Source organism: Melanaphis sacchari, unplaced genomic scaffold (genome assembly GCF_002803265.2).
Source record: "Melanaphis sacchari strain LSU unplaced genomic scaffold, SCAv2.0 Contig106_pilon_pilon, whole genome shotgun sequence".
In the NCBI taxonomy this organism is placed as follows: domain Eukaryota; kingdom Metazoa; phylum Arthropoda; class Insecta; order Hemiptera; family Aphididae; genus Melanaphis; species Melanaphis sacchari.
Genome location: NW_020270400.1, coordinates 902,310 through 925,286, shown reverse-complemented (window position 1 = coordinate 925,286; position 22,977 = coordinate 902,310). Strand labels below are relative to the sequence as shown.

The 22,977-nt window shown below is 25.7% G+C and overlaps 3 protein-coding genes and 1 long non-coding RNA gene across 6 annotated transcripts; 2 read left to right on the top strand and 2 right to left on the bottom strand.

Moving 5' to 3' along the window:
* LOC112603386 (glycine receptor subunit alpha-3-like) lies at positions 1-19,282 on the top strand. Of its 3 annotated transcripts, none has more exons than XM_025351920.1 (11): positions 1-302; positions 722-792; positions 3,499-3,566; positions 3,994-4,214; positions 4,351-4,433; positions 5,336-5,482; positions 9,051-9,249; positions 10,602-10,643; positions 16,847-17,102; positions 17,614-17,895; positions 19,093-19,282. In XM_025351920.1, the coding sequence occupies exons 1-10, from the start codon at positions 241-243 to the stop codon at positions 17,872-17,874; spliced, it is 1,410 nt and encodes a 469-aa protein (XP_025207705.1). In that variant the 5' UTR covers positions 1-240; the 3' UTR covers positions 17,875-17,895; positions 19,093-19,282. The 3 variants fall into 3 exon arrangements, with proteins under 3 accessions (XP_025207705.1, XP_025207704.1, XP_025207706.1); XM_025351919.1 differs by lacking the exon at positions 1-302 and adding an exon at positions 374-482 and having other exon boundaries at positions 16,847-17,093; XM_025351921.1 differs by lacking the exons at positions 1-302; positions 10,602-10,643 and adding an exon at positions 374-482.
* On the top strand, positions 5,918-6,944 carry LOC112603388. Its single transcript, XM_025351923.1, has 2 exons — positions 5,918-6,092; positions 6,215-6,944. Exon 2 carries the CDS (start codon positions 6,344-6,346, stop codon positions 6,857-6,859), a length of 516 nt encoding a protein of 171 aa, XP_025207708.1. The 5' UTR covers positions 5,918-6,092; positions 6,215-6,343; the 3' UTR covers positions 6,860-6,944.
* LOC112603389 lies at positions 12,390-15,563 on the bottom strand. The gene is made up of 3 exons (XR_003115164.1): positions 15,418-15,563; positions 12,818-13,010; positions 12,390-12,754 (listed from the first exon to the last, which is right to left on the bottom strand). It is a non-coding gene; the product is annotated as an uncharacterized LOC112603389 (long non-coding RNA).
* Positions 19,283-19,387: 105 nt separating the features above from the next.
* On the bottom strand, positions 19,388-22,944 carry LOC112603387 (mitochondrial inner membrane protease ATP23 homolog). The gene is made up of 6 exons (XM_025351922.1): positions 22,795-22,944; positions 22,463-22,670; positions 22,331-22,376; positions 20,620-20,701; positions 20,335-20,559; positions 19,388-19,728 (listed from the first exon to the last, which is right to left on the bottom strand). The coding sequence occupies exons 2-6, from the start codon at positions 22,659-22,661 to the stop codon at positions 19,534-19,536; spliced, it is 747 nt and encodes a 248-aa protein (XP_025207707.1). The 5' UTR covers positions 22,662-22,670; positions 22,795-22,944; the 3' UTR covers positions 19,388-19,533.
* Positions 22,945-22,977: the final 33 nt, after the last annotated feature.

The window sequence follows — 22,977 nt, the reverse complement described above, 5'->3', positions numbered from 1 at the left end:
TTCATGGTGTTTACTAGATGCTTGTACAATCGCCCCATGAATACAAATATTCGGTCGGTGTATGCGTTTTGCTCTCGAATTCGCGGGCAAATCGTCGTCGTTATATTATTATATAACTGAAAAAACGAGATAATGGCGCGATATAATAATACGCGTACAAATATTATATGAATGCAAATCGACAACGCGTACAAAACAGTAAAGTATAATAGCTAATTATACAGACGTTTTAGAGATCGTATGCTTGCTCGTTGCGGTCCACTGCACAATATGGGACCGAGTACTTCCTTATCATTAGTCGCGTAAGACAATATTTCATTATTTCTTTGTAGGACATAATGTTCTAGTAATTAATTCTATGTATTAGTATGTAGTTTACATGTATCATAGAATATGACATTATTCAATTGTTACGTCAAAAATAGTATAAAAAATGTAAACTTTAGCGGCAATCTAACGGATCAGTATAAGTATATGAAAGGGTATGTATATCCGCGTAAATTGTATTGGTTGGGCCACCACGTTTTCATAATATACATATTATTAGTATTACTATTATTATTATTATATAGCTTTATAATAGATCAAACGTTGGAAAACAAGCGGCCTATCCCGTTCTTATAATAATTATTATACACAATATATACGTATTATAGGTACACGCTTACATTATCTCAGAAAAAAATTTATAAAAAATATTTGACAATATTTTTTTTTTCAGAATGTTTCATTTGGTACGTTCGAAGGACTTTTACGAAATGGAAACAGAGTATAATAAAAACATGCTTCCAGGTTATATTTTATTGTACCGTTTTTCCAATAGCACAGTCATACAATATACTCATCACGACCTTGGCCTAAATATAATTTAATATACACCTTACACCTAAGCCGATCCATTTAATTCACCATACTCATCGTAATTTTTACGTATGCAAAAATAAAAATGAAAAAATTATTTTGTATCAACTGACCCCGATTGCGGGATTAGGTAACAGGTAGTTCTCTAATATGTTTATATAATCAATAATATAAATATATATAAATATGGATTTTTTTCAAAATATTTATTAACCTATAAATTATAATATTTTCAAGTACTTTTACTAACATAAGCATAGACAAGAAATTTAAATATAAAATATTATCATTAAAAATTTTTATTTTGTTATCTCAATAACTTTTTTTTATCAAATCAAACTAAGTATAAAAATAGAGCAGAATTTTGAAAAAAAAAAAACCGGGAAATTTAATTTGTGTAATTATTAGTACCTATATAATTTAGTCACTCTTACTCGTATTATTGTCTTTATTTTGATAACTTTTCATTTAAGTACCTAATATTATATAAGAAAATAAATTTTATTTTAATCACTTAAACAATTTATAATATTGATAACGTGTTATATGGTAGAATTTAAAACATACACCTTAGATTTTACGTGTGACAATGGATAATTAATAATTATACAACTTATGTAGGTATAGACGATGTTGCACTGCGGCATACATATTTTATATCTTATATTTGATATATGTTAACTTACCCCTGTGGATTGTAACCAACTTGCATGTACGGTTTTCCATACTTCCTTGTTCTCGCATGCGTAGTACTGAAAACTTTTGTTTTAACTCACCCATTTTCACCAATTATTTTTTCATGAATTTTAATGGCCAAATTAAAATTATGGCTAATTAATAACATTTTGAATGTTAGATATTATTTACATGCACTACAACATTTAAAATTTATTTTGTAATCAAAATCATTTTTTTGTTGAGTTTTCCGGGTTTTCCAACTAATTTTCTAATTTCCTCACTAAGTTTTTTTTTGTTTTTGGTTGTGCAACCTATGAATACAAATAATATAACATTAATAAATTAAATAATACTATTTATTAATATTTAAAAATAATTTTTTAAGTTATAAAGGGCTAAATAATTCATTAAGTTAAATTTAAAAATAACATTTAGAGTTATAATGAGACAAATTAATTGTTCAAGTAAAACTCATATTGAGACTATAAAAAAAGTTTTTACCTACAAAACATTAAAATAGGTAGTGTATTTTATGAAATGTTTATTTCTTATACAAAACAAAATTATTGGTAGGTTATTCATAGGGTACTTATTTCAATCCTCTCAAAAATAGCTATTAATTAAAAATAATTTTACATTTGATGGTTAATAAAATAGTATCTTATATTAAGTAAACTATTACACAGTCATTTTTTAACCTGATGAAAATGAGTGAATTTTATTACTTTTAAAGGCGTTCGTGTACTACGAATTTAAAATAAACATTAAACATCACTATTATTTATGTCATTGACCAGAAGGAATCTACAAGATTTTAAAGATTATTAATATTGTGTTTCAAGAATAGATGTAGAGATTATAGATACAAATTTTATTTTTATAAGCAAAACTCTGATTATCATAGTAAATATTGTATAAACACTGCCCTAAAAAATTCAATAGTGGTTTATTTTAGGTACCTACATAGCTACATGTGGTTATTTCTCAATATAATATATTCAAATTATGGTTAGGAATTTTACTAGCATCTATGTAAATATTACAGAAAAATATTTTCAATTAAATTATTTATAGTCAGCTGTAATGGAGGACAACTTATCATTGTTTGCCGATATGACTCGTGTTTATAAATAATTCAGTTAATAAATATTTAAATTTAAAAAAAATACATATCTTTCAATCTTAAAGTCTTTGCTTTAGATGCACATAATGTATAAATAATAAAATATTGGTTTTATTTTAATATTTAATACAAAAAAATATTTAAAAATAAATTTTTTTCTCTATTATCTACAATATATAGTATTATAATGTACTACAGACAACAGTTTAACCTAGTTATAGATACCTATTTTACAAATTATATACCTAGGTGGATAATATTCAAGTTCATATCTATACTATAAATTATAATATTTTTTTCTATTTAATTTTCTATGTTCTGCACGGAATATGGATACATATTGCATAATGATAATAATGATAATACTCACCATAGCCGTGCGTCCTATTAGGTGATAGTAATATTTTATAATATTTAGTTCGACACCTACTTTTCAATCTTATTAGAGGATCATCAAATTTCGAATAGAAAAATAATATTCAAATAAACATCACGAATGGGTCAATGAATCGATCTATCAATCGTGAAATGCGTATAGTTGAAGTGTACGAAAAATGTCCATTTAAGTATAGGTATACATATATTTGTAACGCATACTTTTCTTATAATATTGTACCGAATGTCAATAAAAAGTCAAAAAACTATTCTATATATATATTATATATATAGAATCTATATATATTATATTACTATAGTCACAGTGTACTTACATTTATAAATTGATATTTCACTTAATTTATTTTCTCCTAATCCTATCTAAAACTATTGGCTAGTATCTTAGGACTTGCTATATGAAAGGACGTTATATTGTTATCTTAATGCTTTTCTTCTTGTAGACAAAAACGTAGACGTATCTCTATCATTGCACATCAATCGAATATCTGGCGTGGACGAAAGCAAAGAGGTAAACATCTAATAAAATACAACAATAATAACACATTATAAATAATACTCCACGTGATTCTTTATTCTTAAGTATACTCACTTGAATCGTATCCTTCAATATTATATTACATGCATTCATTCAATTTCCAATGTCTGGAATGTTAAATATTCACTTATAAAGTTATAAAGAACTTATTTTTAAAATATTGCATTTTTACGACATTTGATAAGGCGGAAATCTATAAGTATATGTGGTAATATGATCCTTATGTACGATTGTATTACGAATATACTCTCAACATTTTAATAAATTTACTTACAATTAAACCTGAGTAGTGTGAGTACTTCAATGTATGTTTGGCGAATCGCCCTATATATAAAATACTGACTGAATATCACAGTATCCGATTTTTCGAGTATAGCTATGCTATTTTGTTTTTTTTCAGGAAATAGCGTTGGACGTGTTTTTACACGTGTATTGGGAAGACCCCCGGATTTGGATTTTGGGAAATGCGAGTCAAGTAGAGCTAACCTGGGATAAGGACCCGAAATTTTGGATCCCTGACCTGTACATTAGGCAATTGAGAGAGATGAAGGTGCTAACGCTATTTCAGGACTTAGCGTCGATACGGTTGTACGACAATAGCACACTCCGGATTAGCATTGGGTAACGGACACGAACGGTATACGAAATACTAACCTCCCCAAACCCTTTACATTCATATATTTATAATATATATACAATATACATAGATATAAATATAAATATAAATAATATACGTGTATTGTATTATATTCTGCAGAGCGACCATAATAATCAAATGTGACATGGACTTCGTACTCTATCCGTTGGATGTACAAACTTGCGCTGTAGACTTCGGCAGCTGTAAGGGAAATTTAATTTATATTTTTTTTTTCTTTTTGACTTATGTATTCGTAGGGTTGTTGTATTAAAAATTGTATAAATTTCTATTTTTCACTTGTAAGTGTTTAAAATAACAGATCTTTATTGATAGATGGCAGTAAGTAGGTAATGGGTTTTATTTAAATATATATCTAGGTAATTGAGTAGCGAAAGTGTACTACTATACAGTCTTGTAATTCTGGATCTATGATCTATGTATACATTTATTAATACTGGATGACAAAACTAATAGAAAACTAAATAAATAATTAAAATAATTAATTATTAACTTGTTTTAAAAAATACTATGATTAGGAAGTGCCTAACTAATAACTATAATTTGAAAGAAATTATATTTTCACTGCAAGCTAAATATTTACCTAAATGATCACTAAAATCATTATAATAATATTAAATACATGTTCACTGATTGTTACTAGTATCATTTTATCGAGTAATATTATATTATGTATAAAATGTCTACTTACTGGTAACTTTTCAAAATATTTAAAAAATGGATGTTATATTTGCAGTATCCAATTAAACAGACGTTTTATTGTTGTATGTTATTTAATAATGTGCGCTTTAATGCTATATTTTTTAGTACAATTTTTTCCAAAATTTAAAAATACAACAACCCTGAGCATTTATATAGTCTATTGTATCATACGTTAGTATTATAACTTAACATACGATATAAATATAATATAATATACTTTAAAGACTTAAGTACACATATTTTTTTTTTTATCGTATCGTTGACACACACTTATTTCAACACTATTATATTATAATATAATGGATATGCATACAAAATAATTACTATAATACGTGTGTAATTTCTCCGTGTTTTTATTTTTGGTTTTCCGTATGACGACTGTTAGACAAATACACGATGACAGACATGAAATTTCATTGGAGAGACGATCCATTGATATTCCCTAGCGACTTTGGCGATGGATTTCGATTGCCTCGTTACGTTGTATCGTTTGTCACTGATAATCGTTTAAATGTGATTTATTACGGCGATGGTAAGTCCAGACTTTGCTATATGCGTCTATATTATATTTCCCGCGTGGGTTTACCATGTGTATATAATCATAATGTCCATTAAATATAACGAAAAATTGAAATATCGAATAATGATAATCAATATAATATTTTTGACAGTGATTATAACATTAAAAACCTTTTCCAATGATAGATTTAAATAAAAAATAATTAAATTTGTTTACAAAATATGCCTTGTAATATTTTATTTTAAGAAGTTTTTAAAATTATAAACTATAACATGAAATTTACATGCGCAATTATATTGTTAATTATTCAACAATTTTTATAACTCCCATTTAAATTATAAGTAAAACAATAATTACATATCGTTACCCTAACAGTAACAACACGTATCTGAAAATTTTCGATTTTGATATTTTGATATCAATCGATTCAGGAGAATTTCGCGCGTTGTTATCTAAAACCATGGTTATAGTAAATTAAATATTAACCTCAAAAAGTTGACATTAGTGATAACCCGTATCTGAAAATGTAATGTGACAACGCGTATCTACAATATTTACACTGGCAGTTCGTACAATTGTACACCACTCTCGAAAAATGTAGTGAATTCGTCTCAAATTTCAGGTAATTATTAACTTAATTATAAATATTATACTATAGTATGTTGTACCAAAGTATTATTGATCTATGTATTGTTTTAATGTATTAAATTTGTATTAAAATCCTATTTGAATTGATGTTTTCAGATACGTGTTGTTAAAAACTGAAATATTTTTGATTGAGTCACATACGTGGTTATACTCGCAACGTACCATAAAAACTAAGGTAAACTTCGTATTAGTATAGTATTATTTTAGTAATAATTTTTAGTTACCATGGCCAAACGTCGTTTAAAGACCATATTAAGTTTAGCTGAACAAAATTGTATAGAAGTACCAAAAGCTAATACAGATACCGATTTTGCAAGTATAATTCTAAATTCAGATATTGTATTTCTTGACAAAAATAATTTAAATGAATTATCATCAAGTAATAACTTAGTTGGTAATGAAACAAACTACATTAGTGCTGATGATAGAATGAAATCTACTACAGAATATTTAACAGTTGATGAAAACCATTTAATTTTCAAAGCATCTGAAGAAATAATTGATTTTTCTGAATTACATTTTGGTGATTTATTTAACTATGGTGCTACTGACATAACAATAAATAAAGAAAATGAAGCAAGTAAAGTTACCGAAAGCCTAGAAAAAGTAGAGAGTAGTAGCAGTAACTTCATTAACCATGATGACACTAGTATGATTACTTATGAAATTGATACTAATAAGAGTACTGAAGACAACAACCAAAAAATCCAAAGACTGGTAAAAAGTTGTTACATGTTTTGATTGATATGTTCAAATTATATTATAATTAAATTTATTTTGTTTGTTTATTCGATTTGTTATTTAAAAAAATTAATGTAAACCAAAGACTGGGTAGTTAACTATTGTTTTAATTAGCTATAATATATTTTTATTTTATTATTACTTTTAAATCAAACAAAAAATCCAAAGATTGGTAAAAAGTTGTTACATGTTTTGATTGATATTATGTTCAAATTATATTATAATTAAATTTCTTTTGTTTGTTTATTCGATTCGTTATTTAAAAAGATTAATGTAAACCAAAGACTGGTAATTTAATTTGTTATGTTTTTATTTTTATTTATATTTATTGTTTTAAATAAAAATCTTTTCAGTTATGTGTTGTTTCTTATGTTTTTTAATAATTTGAAAACATTTTTCTACAAAAACAATAACACTTATCTACAAAAACAATAACACTTATCTGTAATATTATTTGTGAATAACACGTATCTACATAAAATAATATAAGAAATTTTTTTATAAGTTCGATTCAATAAAAAGTATAATAAGCTCATGCATGATGACATATTAGATCAATAATTTTTTCAGGTGTATACATTTATTAAAAAGTAGACAGTTTTTAAGCTCTCCTGAAAAATAAGGTTTTTGCAGATACGTGTTGTTACTGTTAGGGTAGCGATATAAATTGGTAACCTTATTTTCAAATTTTTTTGTATTGATATTATAGCCATGTCAATAATAAAATAATTATGTGACGTGTTTATTAAACAGCTAATATATTAATCAATATCAGACACGACTAATTCTCCAATTAAATTAATTTTCTATAGAAAATATTCGAGTAACGGATAATAGTTTGATCAATAGAGTACGATGCAGTGCAAGGTTGCTTCAATATTTTATGAAATTATTATATTATAATTTATATAAACTTCTTCGGATTTAAGGAAGTTAAAAAATAACATGACCTTAAATTAACTAGCGGCTTTGTCGAAAAGATACTACAAGTAAAAAAAGCAAAATGAATACTTTTGCTTTAACTTTTTGCTTTTAATGAATTTTATTTTCATAAATTCTATACATAATAGTTAAAAATATACTTACTAAATTGATGATATAATAGATAAGACAGTTCATCAGGATTACCAAAGTTCTAATTATATTTTCCAAGCAAGGATAACAAAAAAAATTAATACATTTTAAGCTGTTCTCAGCCATTATTTCTAAAAATCCATTTCGACATCTCAAACGCAATAAATTGGTCTCGTGATTTACTTGTTTAAATAATCTAAAAAAAATAATAATCAATAGACGCCATTTTTTGTCATGCTATCACGCCTATAATAATATTATCCAATTTGCTTATTATATTGTATTATTATGTATATTATATATATAGATTATAAATGTTCTATTATTCTTATATTCTAAAACAAAAAATATTACGTTACCTTTATTTAAAATTAAATAACATAATCATACCTACTTATTAAATTCTTAATGAAATTATATGAATGTATTATTTTAAAATAGTTGTTATTATTTTTTTTTCAGTGAGAGAGAAAGTATATGTTCACGATTTATAGTGAAAAAATGCTTCAATTTTAACTTTGAAGGTAGTTTCTGATTAAAAAAACTGATTCCAATTGATGACATAAAAAATCCATAAATAACATTTTCGACAAAAAAAATAAATCAACTTACTTAAACGATTACTGATTAGTACTATTTTATAATTAGTCTGATAGTAAATTAAATTACCCTTATAACAATATAAATGTATCATAAAATAAATTTAGTATTTAAACTGACCGGTTTTGCGTAAAAATTCCAGTTTTTTTCATATTACCAAAAGTAAAAGAGTATTCAGTTTCCATCTTCCTAAAGCACCAATTTTCTAATAAATACCGCTCTCAAAAATTAAAATCTAACCATTCTTCTATAAAAGGTTTATACACAAATAGGTACACAAAAACCAAAAATTAATACATATATCGCTCTACTTAGAATCTAAAATTCAACACGTTATCTAATTTAAAATCTAAAACAAATTAGATATTTAATACTTCGAGATTACGTCAAGATCTTGTACAAATCCAATTAACTTGGTAGAGTGTAATTTTTAGCATCCTCTTTCTATACATATGGCTTATATATGTATATATCAATATAATGTCATCATATTTTAATACATCGCATTTTTGAATAGGTAATCATTCCACGGCCCGGCTTGTGATTACGCTCAGTCGCGAACTCAGAAGTCACCTACTAGAAAGCTACTTGCCAAGCACTTTATTCGTTGTCATGTCTTGGGGCAGCTTTGTGGTAATGCCTGAAGTTGTGCCTGGTAGAATGGTGCTACTGGTCACTACACTTCTGTCACTAGTCACCATGTTCGATACCATAAGGTAATTGTTATATTCTATAATATTTTTACTGTTAATCAACTGCTTAGGTATTAACATGTTTAGTGATAATTTTATGCAATATTATTATATTTTACGTACAATGCTTTAACATAATATATATTATAATAATGATCGACTAGATTTTATTTTAATATATTAAATCTACTAGTTAATATCTAATCCACCCTGAGAACTTGCACTTAGGTTGGTATAAATCTATAATATAATTTCAATGTTTTCTGTCTTTCCGATATGTAAGCACAAAATATCATACATTTGTGAACGACGATTCATTTGAAATATAGTTTATTGTATTAACATCATTATTTAAGAACGTCAAAGTTACACTTTAAGTCCCGTAGTTTTTATTAAGTCTTACACACAATTTTTGATCGCTTTTCGTTTTCTTTAAAATAATAATATATTACAAAGAAAAATTAATTTCTCTACTTTTTTTCACTTACTCATTCTTTCTCTTACCATTCTACAAAAAATGAACTACATAACACCCATTTTTGAAATTATTTGAAATAGCATGATAAGTTAGTATTTTCTAAAAATTATGTCGTGTTCTATACTATAAAAAGGTTTGTTATGAATTTAAAATTATTATACCGACCCAGTTTCTGAATAATTATTAAAAACAGTAATATTTTAGAAAAAAAGTTGCAATAACATGCAATCTCCGTTGATTTTTTTTTTTTAAATGTCCTCTTTTTACAAAATAATAATTGCATTCCGTATAAATTATATGGTACATGGCAATTAATCAATGGTATTTAGTTTAGAGATTAAACTATAAAATAAATTACCATAAATTATAATTTAATAATTTAATTTTACAATTCTAATTATATTCGGCAATTTAAATTAATAATATCAAATAAAACTATCACTGACAACAAAAGTCAAAAAAAAAAAAAAACTAAAAAGAGTCAAAAATATGTATTGTCTATAAACAGCTTTCATAAACTAATAAACTCTTTTTAAAACTGTTTAAAATCATTTATTTACTGTAATTCATTTTTGAATTTTAGCAGAATAACAAAATCGTTTTAAAAAAAATTTGTATTGCGTATATATTTCCGCTTGTCTATAATTTATTTTATATTTTGTCCTAATTGCTTAAAAACATTAGGAATTACACCCCTCTTCCCATTTTATATCTACTAGATACCACCCCAAAGATGATGATTAAAGCATTTTTTTACTGCTCCAAAATATTATGACAGATACAAAAAAAAACATACATTATTAAACAAATACTTTTATCACTCAGCTCAGAATATTAACTATACAGTCTAAACTATATAGTGTATAGTTTTCGATAATATTATGATCTAAATTTTTAGCATACATGGTGCTTTTGTCTACAAATGGAGCAATATAAAAAAGTTAGTTTCCTTCAGAAATATTAAAAACCACAAAATATTATTAAGTATAAAAGTGTTTAAGTTATGTCCGTGCACGTAATTCCAAAATGTAATTTTATATGTATAATGTATATAAAATATTTATTTAAAATATTTTACCATCCTAAACGTACATGTAATTGTCGTAGGTTGTAGATATTTTATTACGTATGTAATTCAATATGCTATTGCTACATATTAATATTTGATATAATATTATATACAATTATTACTATGTATATAATACTATAATAGTTAATAGTACTCTATACCATATGTATATACAGTAATGAATAATAGTAGTTTAAAGTTAAGTAAATAAGATAAATGAAAAAAAAATTGAGTTTCCAAAAAATGTATGGTGGATATTTCTGGGATATATATGATAAATATATCGTAATGTGAAATTAAAAACATAAAAATAATTAGTCCATAATGTTAAAGTATTTTTTTTTTACATTTTTTATACACAATATATTAAGTAAAATATTAGAATGATCAACACATTGAGATTTTTTTTGCAATTTAACGAAAATTGCATTCATTAGTGGTATGTCAAAATTTGTTTAATTTTGTTTTTTTAACTGTTAATTTTAAATTAATGATCGTCTAACTTAATCACAATGATTAAAATATTAAAAAAATATTTTTAGTTTTTTTTCTCGTTTAATATCAAATAAATTGAAAATAATATTCGTATTTTTCTTCTTTTATACATTTCGTAAACTTATTTTATACTTAAATATTTTACAAATTCTCAATAATAATTATTATCTATTATTATTATATTTTGATAAATTTTCCAACAAATATTATTATATAGTATAAAAATAAAGATATGTACTACAAGATTAAAATCTATCAGAATATTCAGAATATTCGGTACCTATATGCATGTATAATATATTTATGTAGGTATATTAACATGAATGTGTTTATGTTACATACGCTTTATCACTAACTATGTGAATTTGTAAATTTCAAAGAAACAATCCTCTCTGACAGCATTTTTCTTTAAAGTCGACCGTAAGCAGCTTTTGAGGAGATAGCTATAAAAACTAAGACAATATAATGCATACAATAAATCAAATCAAATCCTTATATACTAATAACGAATCATTGATTCATAAAATATTTAAATATCAAGTCCACAGTTAATTATTTAAATTTTTTGTTCTGCTTTATTACTAGTTAATAATAATTTGTAAGATATAGGTTTATCGGTCAATCAAACTGTTAAACTAAAATTATTATTCAAACAATCTTCAATTCTTTAAAACCAAAATTGTTTAAATCGCGTGGTCACGGCGATTGCGTGTAATGTGTTCATGACATATGTAAATAAAACATTATATATTTTAAAATAGCACAAACTTTATAAAAACATTATTACTAATTTTTGTGCGATTTCCAAGTTTTTTTTTAATATTTACAAAATAAAAAATAAAATTACCAAACGATTTCAAAGGATAATAATATATAGAAAACTTCAAAAAAGTTTTTAAATCCTCAATTATTCATATGTTATACGTAGGTATAAAGAAAATCACTATGATCTCGGTGCAACAGCGGAATTTATAAAAATCAAAATCATTTTATTAAACGATTCATTAGAAATTTTTAACTTAATGTAAGCGTGATCTTTTAATATAATTGAATTTAATATTTTATAAATGGGCATGGTAAATTTTAAACACAAAATATATGAACCATTCGTCCGTTTGAAAAGTTTTCAAAGTAGTAAGCATCGAAAATAGTAAATACATTAATTATAGTAAAATTCCTTAAGTTTATTTTGCTGTAAAAATTATATTTACTCAACGGAATTCTAACCATAATGCATTATTATTTAATTGTCCAAGTGCTTAAGTTAAGGTACTATTTATAATGTATATATTGAGACATGGAGAGGGACAAGTTTTTTCATTAGATAATGTAGTTTTACCCCAACTATAATTTTAAAAAATTGAAAATTTTGAACTCGAATCATTATAACGGTTTTTATGTTCCTTAAATTATAATTTTACCGGTATAATTGGCATTGTAATCGTGATCTCGTGATGCTGTGCTATAAAAAAATCGAGTGGGTACACCTACAGGTATACAAAAGATAAAAATTATTACCTTTAATATTTCAACTACCATGAAACAATTACCAATGAACTAAGTATTTCGTATAATGTGAATGTTTGAATAAAACATCTGTTGATACATAATTCCAAACGTTCCAATAACACTACGATTAGGATGGTTGTTATACACGCAATCTTTTGTCATATAATGTTGTCTGATCGTTTTTTCTTCATAGATCTATCGCATTTTTTTGTACAACTGCACAAGAATCACGGTCTATAAATAAAACAAAGATTTTATTTAATAAATATTTCACAACTTATTTAATACTTAGGCTTTAGAAACTACACTTTTTATTCGTAATGGTTCATAATAATTATTTAATAATTTAGATCCTCGCGTTACATTATTATTATTATTATTATTATTATTATTAAATTAAAATGTGTAAATATAATTATTAGAACATATAGTATATAAAAAGTACTTATAAACTCATACTTTTGTTTATTATATTCATCACAATTTAAGCAAAGAATATATAATATATTATATGATATTATTGTTCCTCATTCATCAACAATTATTTTACCACTCCGCTAAAAAATGTCTACATAAGTTTTTAAGCTAAATTATTTCTTTGATCAATCTACAATCATTCTCATAATCGCGTTTCACCAAGCTACCTACTTAGAAATAATTTTAAGTCAATTAAATTTTAATGAAAAGTTAAGTTTTATCTTTGTACTTAATATTATAGAGTCGTAAGAAACTCTACTAGCGCCTGAGGCAAGTTTGAGTATATGCGTCTCCCCTTCCATCAAAAAGAAATTCTCATCACTTGAAAACTTTAAACTATTAATTATTTTTTTTATCAGATAAGTATATATTTACAAGTATTTATTTTAAAATAAATTGTTATTGAGGTAAAAAAAATAAGATAGTATTAAATGAAAGTGTATTGTGTAAACAACAAATTAAGTTTTTTAGTTTTATAATTGGATTTTTCTCGATTTTATTACCAAAAATTCATTGATAACATCTCCAAGATAAAATTCTCCACCAATTTGATTTTTTTATAAATAAAATAGCCAAGTTTAAAAGTCTCTCCTGGTCCATAGCTGATCTTAAATAATTGTTCGATGGTTCCGTGATATTAGATTTATCTTTATAAAGTATCAAAGTTAATCTAAATAATTTTGAATCACCTAGTTTAGTGTTATTTTTCTATGATCTTGTTATTTATTTTAAAAGAAATTCCGAAAACTTATCATTATAGGTACATTATCTAGATCGTTATGGATTTTCACAGAATCATCAATTTTTTAATGATGAACAAGGAGGCACCGTTGTAGATGTTAAAAACCACTTTTCAAAAGTGTTAGCCAACTTCTTGTTAAAAACTTTCATTTTTTTTTTTTTTTTTATTCTTGCAATTTTAAGCGCCACTATTCTTTTTATTAAATATTTCGGACCCGATTTCTAAACCACAAAAGATAAGCAAAATATAAGTACCGTGTTCGAAAGCAAAATAGATTAAAAATTAAAAAATTAAGAAATATACGACATTGGCTAGTCATGGTTCTGTAAAAATGAAAATGAAATTAATAGTTGTAATGCTTTATATTTATTTATTTATGATTTATCACTATGTTCAGTATTATTTACAAAGCACGAATTCTTATGAACAGAAAAGGATCAAACTACGTACGTCATAAAGTTTGTCGTAAGAGTCATTAGAATATGCAATAAAAAATAAATAATTAAAACTTAAAAATTGTATTGGGTTAAAAAAATATATTAATATTACAGAGTATAAACGGTGACTATCCATGTAGCATGTAATTTAGGAAATATCAACAGTATTATCCAAGGGCGGATTTAACAATTTGTCGCCCCCGTGCCAAATTAAATTCACCGTCCCTATTCTAAAAAAATAACTTTTATGTTACTAAATAATAAATATTCTTAAGTTAATTTATCTTTTCAATAATAAACAATTATTTTTTCATTTAAGTTAATTTCAGTTTAAATATCTGCTTTTTATTTTTATAAAGTAAAAATGTATGAAAATAAAAACTTTGTAAATTAATAATTTACGCGTAGGTACGTGTAGATGGACAACTATCGACTAATTCAATTATAAACGGATGAACCTTAGAATCGAACTGTCAAATAAACGATGTAATATTATATATTTTATAGTATACGTAGTGAACCGTACCGATAACAATTTCTATAAAGCAAACGTTTACATAACGTAGGTATATAGATATAATACATTATATCTATATTCCATAAATATTTAGATAGGCAATAATAAAGTACAACTGTTGTTTTCATCGACAAGTCCCCGGGAAAAAAAAATAAAATATTACTTAACTAAAAATAAACGAATAAAAAATCTGAATACACCGTTCAAAATTTAGAAATGGTAAAATAAAAGAAAAATTATGCAAGTTTATTCTATAAAAACAAAATAAATAATCGATACAATTTTGCCGCTTTGTGCGCGCGGTTGCATAGTTTGCAACGCCTTAAATCCGCCCCCGATTTTACCTACGTTCTACATGTTTTCGTGCTCTTATTGATAAATATTATTATTTCAGTACAGTTTTATTAACAAGTTACTAAGTACATAACAAAATAAACGTTTAAAATAATAAACTACTCATCTACTCACAAAATGGATGTTGGATTAGTCATCTGTTGTCCGTAATCGTCGTATTGTGAAGTGTTGCAGTTGATTAACAGAGTAGCGCAGACGACGATCATTCAATGAGAGATAAGTTGACCGGCATAAATATTATAAATTTGTGTTTGTGTGTAGCGTAGTTGGCTGACGAGTAACGAATATAGTGCGAGTACCGAGTAGTCGGAAGATAAGGATTGACGAATGACGGCTGCCGACTTGGGCAGGTAAATCTTGGGATTTACCAAAATAAATATTTATCGTATAGGTATTAATAGGCACCACTGATTGCATAATGATAATTTTAATTTTAAATATTATTTACAATATATTACGTAAAATTAAGTTTACCGTGCAAAAACTTTACAACAACAGTAAAAGAATAATAATTATCAAACGCACAAAAGATACCAAACACGCATTAAACTTATAACTTATGTAATTGAACGGTTAAATTTTTTTTAAGTAAAACATTTTTAAATGCTACCTGAGAATGTGATAAACCAATATTTGAATTTAAAAAAATTGTCAAGGTTTAACGCCCTCATTGCATTAGCGCCCAAGGCAAGTGCTTCAATCGCCTGACACTTGTTACGCCTTATATTTAATTAACTATTTTTTGTAAAACTGGCAGTGTGTACGTCGTAATAATTAGCAGGGGAGGTGGGTTACGACAATATGGGAATATGATTTGTACCAAACCTCAGCATGGGCAAAAATTATACTGCCTAGTTTCCAAGGATAAAAGTTTAACCTAATTTAGTCTATCGATCCCTATTGTAAAGTAGGGTAAACCAGGGAAAAATTAAAAGGTACCACAAAGACTATTTATTGGCCACAGATTAATGAACGCAAATTAGGACTGTCATTAATTTATTTAGTAAGTTTTTAATATGTTAAGTGTATTATAAATATGCATATAATAATATATACATTATACACGTGATAAAGATACGGTAGAAAACATTTTGTGCTTTTAAATTGTTTGTATTACACTTTTAGCAACCCGTTGACGCTCGATCCTATAGGTATATATTTTTGACGTTAAAAGTAGTCTAGTGACATGCCGCACTAACCATCTGCTTAAACATATCCTACAGTAAGCTGGTGTCTCGTCGTGTTTGTTTAAAATCTACGAAATACTATTTTCAAAAACGTTATTACTTTTACTCACACTGCAAAGATGTGCGACAATGTTTAAAATGCAAAGCATTTTTTATTGATTTACCTGAACAACAAAAATTATTATATGACAGTAGTTATAGTGTGAGTATAGTAGGTACTAGGTATTAATGGTTGATATCTATAAAAATATTTCAAGTCAGAAAAGATAAACACGGTGGACACTATACGCCTAGCATATTTTATTATATTGTCGGAAAGTCGTTTTACCAGACGTTTTTGCACTGCCACTGCGCAGGAACAATTCGCCGAGTGCGCTGGAACTGAAATGCATCGAAGTGTGGCTGATATCATGCACGCTGTTCGTATTCTTGGCATTGGTCGAGTACTTTATTGTGCTATTCGGCATGCGATATGATAAACATTGGAGACATAAAAAACACAATCTAGACGGTAATGGAGGTGCTCCAAACAGACCGTCATTGTTTGGGTCCAACAAAGTTCACGTAACATCTGGAAACGATGTGGCTACAGAGGAAGATTCGGTAAGCGTGGTGAGTGTAAGAGTACTCGTCTTCAACCCTATGTAACCTAAGCCTAAAAAAAAAAATACACGAAAATAGTTTATCTTGGTAAATTAATTTAATATTTATAAAGATTCAGTGGTACCTATTCAACATGACGATATCTATACAGTGGCGTATTTGAAAATAATTTGTTTTAAATGTACCTATAGTATATTTTAAATAATAATACCTTGTACAAATATAAAATTAAAATAATAATTTAAAACGTTACACATTTAATAAAATTCTTAAATTACTTTTATAGGAAGTTATGATAGGTACCAATTGTAATTTTATACATGTAAGAACCTACATTAGACAATAAAATCATAATATGAAAAAATTCAATTATTTAATATTAATTAATATGGTACATTTTTTTCGTATTATAATAATTTCCACTGATATGTGAGCCGTGAAGGAGCGATGACGAGACCGAATAAAATAAAAATAATAATTCAATACACAATTTCCTGTGTTTGTTTTTGCTATTCTACAGATTGCAAAAGCTCAACATCCCACATCACAGCAACAAATATTGACGACGAACAATGGACCAGCGCAGGTGGTTACATCCACTGGAAAACTACGATTCCGGTTGGTTGCCAAACATGTCATATTGTATTGTGGATCGCCAAGAGGCATCTTGGACCAAGTGTCATTAGCACTGTTCCCGTTGTGCTTTATCCTTTTCTCTGTCATGTACTGGATATCGTACATAACTGAGTCTAGACGGAAATCGATGGCAGCCGTTATTTAACGTCTCAAAAAATAATATCATGTACGTGTTATGATAATAATAACCTAACTTATAAGTGTCAATAACCTTCAATGAAATAAGTATATTGTGTATTGTTTCGGTAGTACACCTAATCACGTGAGTATAGTTTTGAAATTCAAAATTTACTTTTTCACCTAGTAAATTTCAATTAACACGGTATTTAAAAAAAAAAAAAAATGATTTTTTGGGACCTTTTATGGTAATAATTTAGATTTATGAAATTTAAGTAATTTAAAAAAAACGACTGACGTTCCTTAAACGTAGGTACTAGCCTATTTGTAAATTTTTGTGAATACCATACACTAATAAAAACTAAAAAGGTTGTAAAATTAATTTTTTTGAAAATAATCGTCAACAGATGACTGACTGTGGTCCTATTAGAGATAAAATAATTGACCTGCCTGCGCCTAGGTAACTACAGCTGCACTACATTCATACATTCGCTCAAAATCTAAAACTGATCATTGTAAAATCAATAACTGCTCCACTTAAAATCTATAAGAACGGAGTAAAACGAATTATTCTAATAATTTTGAGATTATTTGCTGTTATTCCTTGTATGTTGATAAGACACTATCGTGCTAATAAATGACAATTCATCTTATTAACATATTTATAAAACTAAAGAAATATACAAATACATTATAATTATGATATTATATTGTATTATAATGAATAATTTTAAGTTATAGTAACATACAAGACTTTTTTTGTACTTTAAGTCTTCACGCTCTACACCTCCCTCTGATACTTACTAATGATTTAAGTGACACCATCGCTAAAGCAGCAGTCAATATCTCCATAACAGTTTGAAGCAGTGGTATATTTAAGATTTTGTCTTAGCGGTAGATATGAAAATTTCCAGTAATTACTAATTATATTAAAATATTACTATTTATCATACATATAATAAAGTGCCTTTTCTGGAGCCTTATTAAATTCATCATTCAAGCTATAAAATTAATCATCACTTTCACTTATTATTCTATTTGTAACAGATTGTGGATTATATTATAAAAAATAAAATCAATAATATATAATATAATATACATACCCATTACAGTATTAGTTATTTATACTTTTCAATTTGCCACTATTTATTTTATTATAGGTATAAAAAGATTAAAGATCAATAATAATCAATTTATGTATTTTTGTAAAAACATTAAATACTTATCTTTATTTTTTTTTTTACAGCTGCCAGTCAAATGTGAACACCAACACCATACTACCAACTGATGTTATTGTATTTTTAAACATAATTTTTCTTTTTTACTAATTTATAGAGTTAGCATAACATCTAGGTATTTTAACTTTTTTAAGTACATTGTATACATTGTTAAGTTATCTATACCCATGTCATTGAGTTAGTATAAAAATGTGCTTACTATAAAAATAACTTTTATACTTTCAAATCTGCACAGCTGATATTGTTCACTTTCTTATATTCAATATTACACTATTTTACTGTTATATCGATATACAATGATGGTGAATAAATCATAATTTATTGGAAAAAGTTTCCAACTCCATGAGTAAAAATATCTTCTATAATATTTATGTTTTAATATTCAAATATATTTTTTTGTACACCTAATTTTGTTTTCTATTCTACACGTTAACATAAATAAATAACTATTAATCATAGCCCATTAAAAATGCTTCAGCATATGCAAGTTCAAAATCAACTGTTCTTCCTCTAATTCTTCTTCCAATAGGTTCTAAATCTGCATAACAACGATCAAATACTTTCTCGACTGCTTCTTTTGCTTGCTCATAAGTGACATTTCTAACAGCTAATACAGAAATAACGGCTTTATGTTTTACACAGTCCTAAATAAAAGTAATAATACAAATAATAGATTATAAATATAAAATATAAGATCAAAAAAATATAATTTAAAACAAATATATACAAAATAGATAGTACAATCTTATCAATATAACATTTTATACCTACAATTTATAAAATTCTAATAACTAGCAGTCTATATAAACTACCAGGCATGTATACAGGGGGATTAGGCAATTAACTATCCTCCTTCCCAGAAAAAAAGTATAAGTAATATTATATTGATTATTGTAAAATTGTTTATGAACCTCTCTCTCCCACTTATTTTAATTTTATGTAAATCCCGAATAACTACTAAACATATTAGTTGTAAGTCTAAGTTATACTAAACCAAAACCCTCAATAAAAAAAGGAATAAAATTGTATACATTTTAAAAAGAGCTGAATAATTTACTTTGATATTTGAAACGGAAAAAAATATACTTGAATATCTTGATATTCATAATTAAATTTATTAATAATACACATAAAATGTTATATGATATTTCACAAAAGCGATAATAATAAATGTTTAAGATATTGATAATCATCTATCACTTATGTTGATTATCAAAATTGTACTGTTGAGTAATAATATTAATTCTTACTTGGTGTTTTTTTCTAAAGTTAAATATTGATGAATGCCCTTCAAGTATAGATGATACAAGTCCACAATGTGTCAAATTTGCTGCTCTGATTTCTGTACAAGCTAAATGCTCAATATTCCGGAAATCTAGTTTACGTGTACAATTGTCAAACATGTGTATAAGTTCATGTATGAGCACTCCCTGTATGGTACCCTTTGATGTAGCAGTGTTTTGACAAATAACAACCTATTTATACAAAACGAAAATAAAAAATGTAATAATATAATAATAATAATAATCATATACTTGATTCATAATTGGATCATATCCTCCATGGACACTTGAATCACAAAGTTCACAAGCAATATGACGGGATGGATTGACTTCGCTAAAGATATAAAAATAATTTATTGTAATTAATACTAATTATAGTACTTACAGTGTCACAACTGTATAACATTCAAGTTATGAATCAGTTTTTATAGGACAACACCTGTTTGTTTTCCCCTTGGTAGACTATAGAGTAAATGAAGTCATAAGAAAGCAATGTCAAAATGTTGATGGATTTATTTCATATATTAAAAAGATATTTTTAAAAGCACCTTCACATGTAAATACTTTCAACAAAATATATACAATTTGTATTTCCCTCCACAACCAATATTAACTCGTTGAAATACATGGCTTTTAAGCAGCAATTTACTATGAGAAATATTTCAATGAGCAAAAATATGTTATTCATGCTTTTGACCATAATTTAATATAAATAGTATAATACTCTCAAGTACAAATATACAATGTTATCAAAATAATATTATTCTGAATTTTTTTTTAATAAGCTTTTTTATACTTTTGTCTAATATTTTTACTCAAAATCATAAACTTTATTACCATTAATGTGTAAAAAAACATTGCATTGCTTATGGTATGAATTATACATTTCATGGATTTTTATTGTAGCCCTAGTCATTACCTATCTTATATTGTTATATTTTATACAAATAAAAAATATTTAAGATTTAAAGTTAAATTACTCAACTTGCTTAACTTTATAAAAATAAATATATTTTCAATGCTGGTCACTAAATACTCATAATTTATTATTATAAATTTTTATTGCTTTTGCTTAAATCATAAAATTAATTATAATAGCTAAAATATACATGTAAAATTGCATGTTATCTGATTTTGAAAATAACTTGTTTTTATAACCGTTTTGTAGGAAAGTTTAGATAGAACACTTTAATTTGGAATAAATTTACTCCAAGCAACTCATATTATTATATAGGTTTTATTTATTGCAATGTTAAATATATGCGTATAAGTTATATATCATACATTCTCTAAATGCATGTGAAAAAACCATAATAATATTTACCATCAAAGTCACCAGATACTTTATAAAGAACAAAAGTTTAAAAAGCTAGTAAATTTAAAAAGCAATTGAATAAACTATTTCAAAATAACAATAACATAATTAAATTAGTTAAATCAGAAAGTTATTATCAGTATGACTAATTCAATAGCATTATTTAATAACTAATTAAAACTATTTAATAAATAGATAAATTTAATTTGACTCGTCTATTATAGGTATTCAATTACTTTGTGACCATATTAATGATTAACATAATACATAGAACAAATTATTAAAATAAATGTACATTTTACAAATACATTTGAGTAGAATGTTTACAATGTTTGTAAAATATATGTTAGTATAACTTCCTTGACAATAATTTTTAATTAAAAAAAAAATTAATCTAATTATTCTGAATTAAATATTTATTAATTTAAATAGTTTTATTAGAGTTTTATAAAATGTATTATTTATTAAAAACTTATAAGAGAAACAATTGCATATTTAACTACACCCTAATTATTTATAATAGAAATTTTGATAAATTGTATAATCACTTAATCAAATTAATTATTTAACAACACCTAACTCAAACACTAAAAGAAATATTTAACTTCACTTTTATCAATTTTATCTAAAAAAATAAACAGAACTTACCAACCAGATCTCCGCAATGCACCCATCATGATCTTTACTAATGGACCTATTAACATAAAATATAGACTCAGTTATTTCTTTTTATAACATTTAATGTGTTCCAGTAAATATAACATAATATACTATGCATACTTTTGCTTATACAGTAAGCCACTTTATTTTCGCACTTGATTCTTTCCAAGTTTTCATTTCCACGTCCTTGAAATAAAATATTTTTTAAATTTGGTTTGTATGTACCTCTCCTTTCGGGAAATAAATCAAATCCCCATCCTTCATAGTTATCTGTAGACTGTGAGGTGGTTTGATCTTTGTTTTCCTTATGTTCAGCCATGAGTGTTATCTAACACACAACATTAGTTTCATAGAGAAAAATTAGAAATGATAGTTATTAGATTATATTTGCAACATATTTTATGTTGTATAAGACAGAAGACTTGCATAATACTATATAGATAGGTACTTACATCAGGATACAAAAACGAGTTGTACAAACAAATCGTTTAATAAAACAAACAATTATTGTTGAGAATCATTAGTTTGTTACTCGCTAAACATCTAAATAGTAATTAGTTATTAGTCAATTATTGTTTTAAGTTATATTTTTTTTTTTAAACACATGTAATTCATTTTTGATCATTTTCTTATCA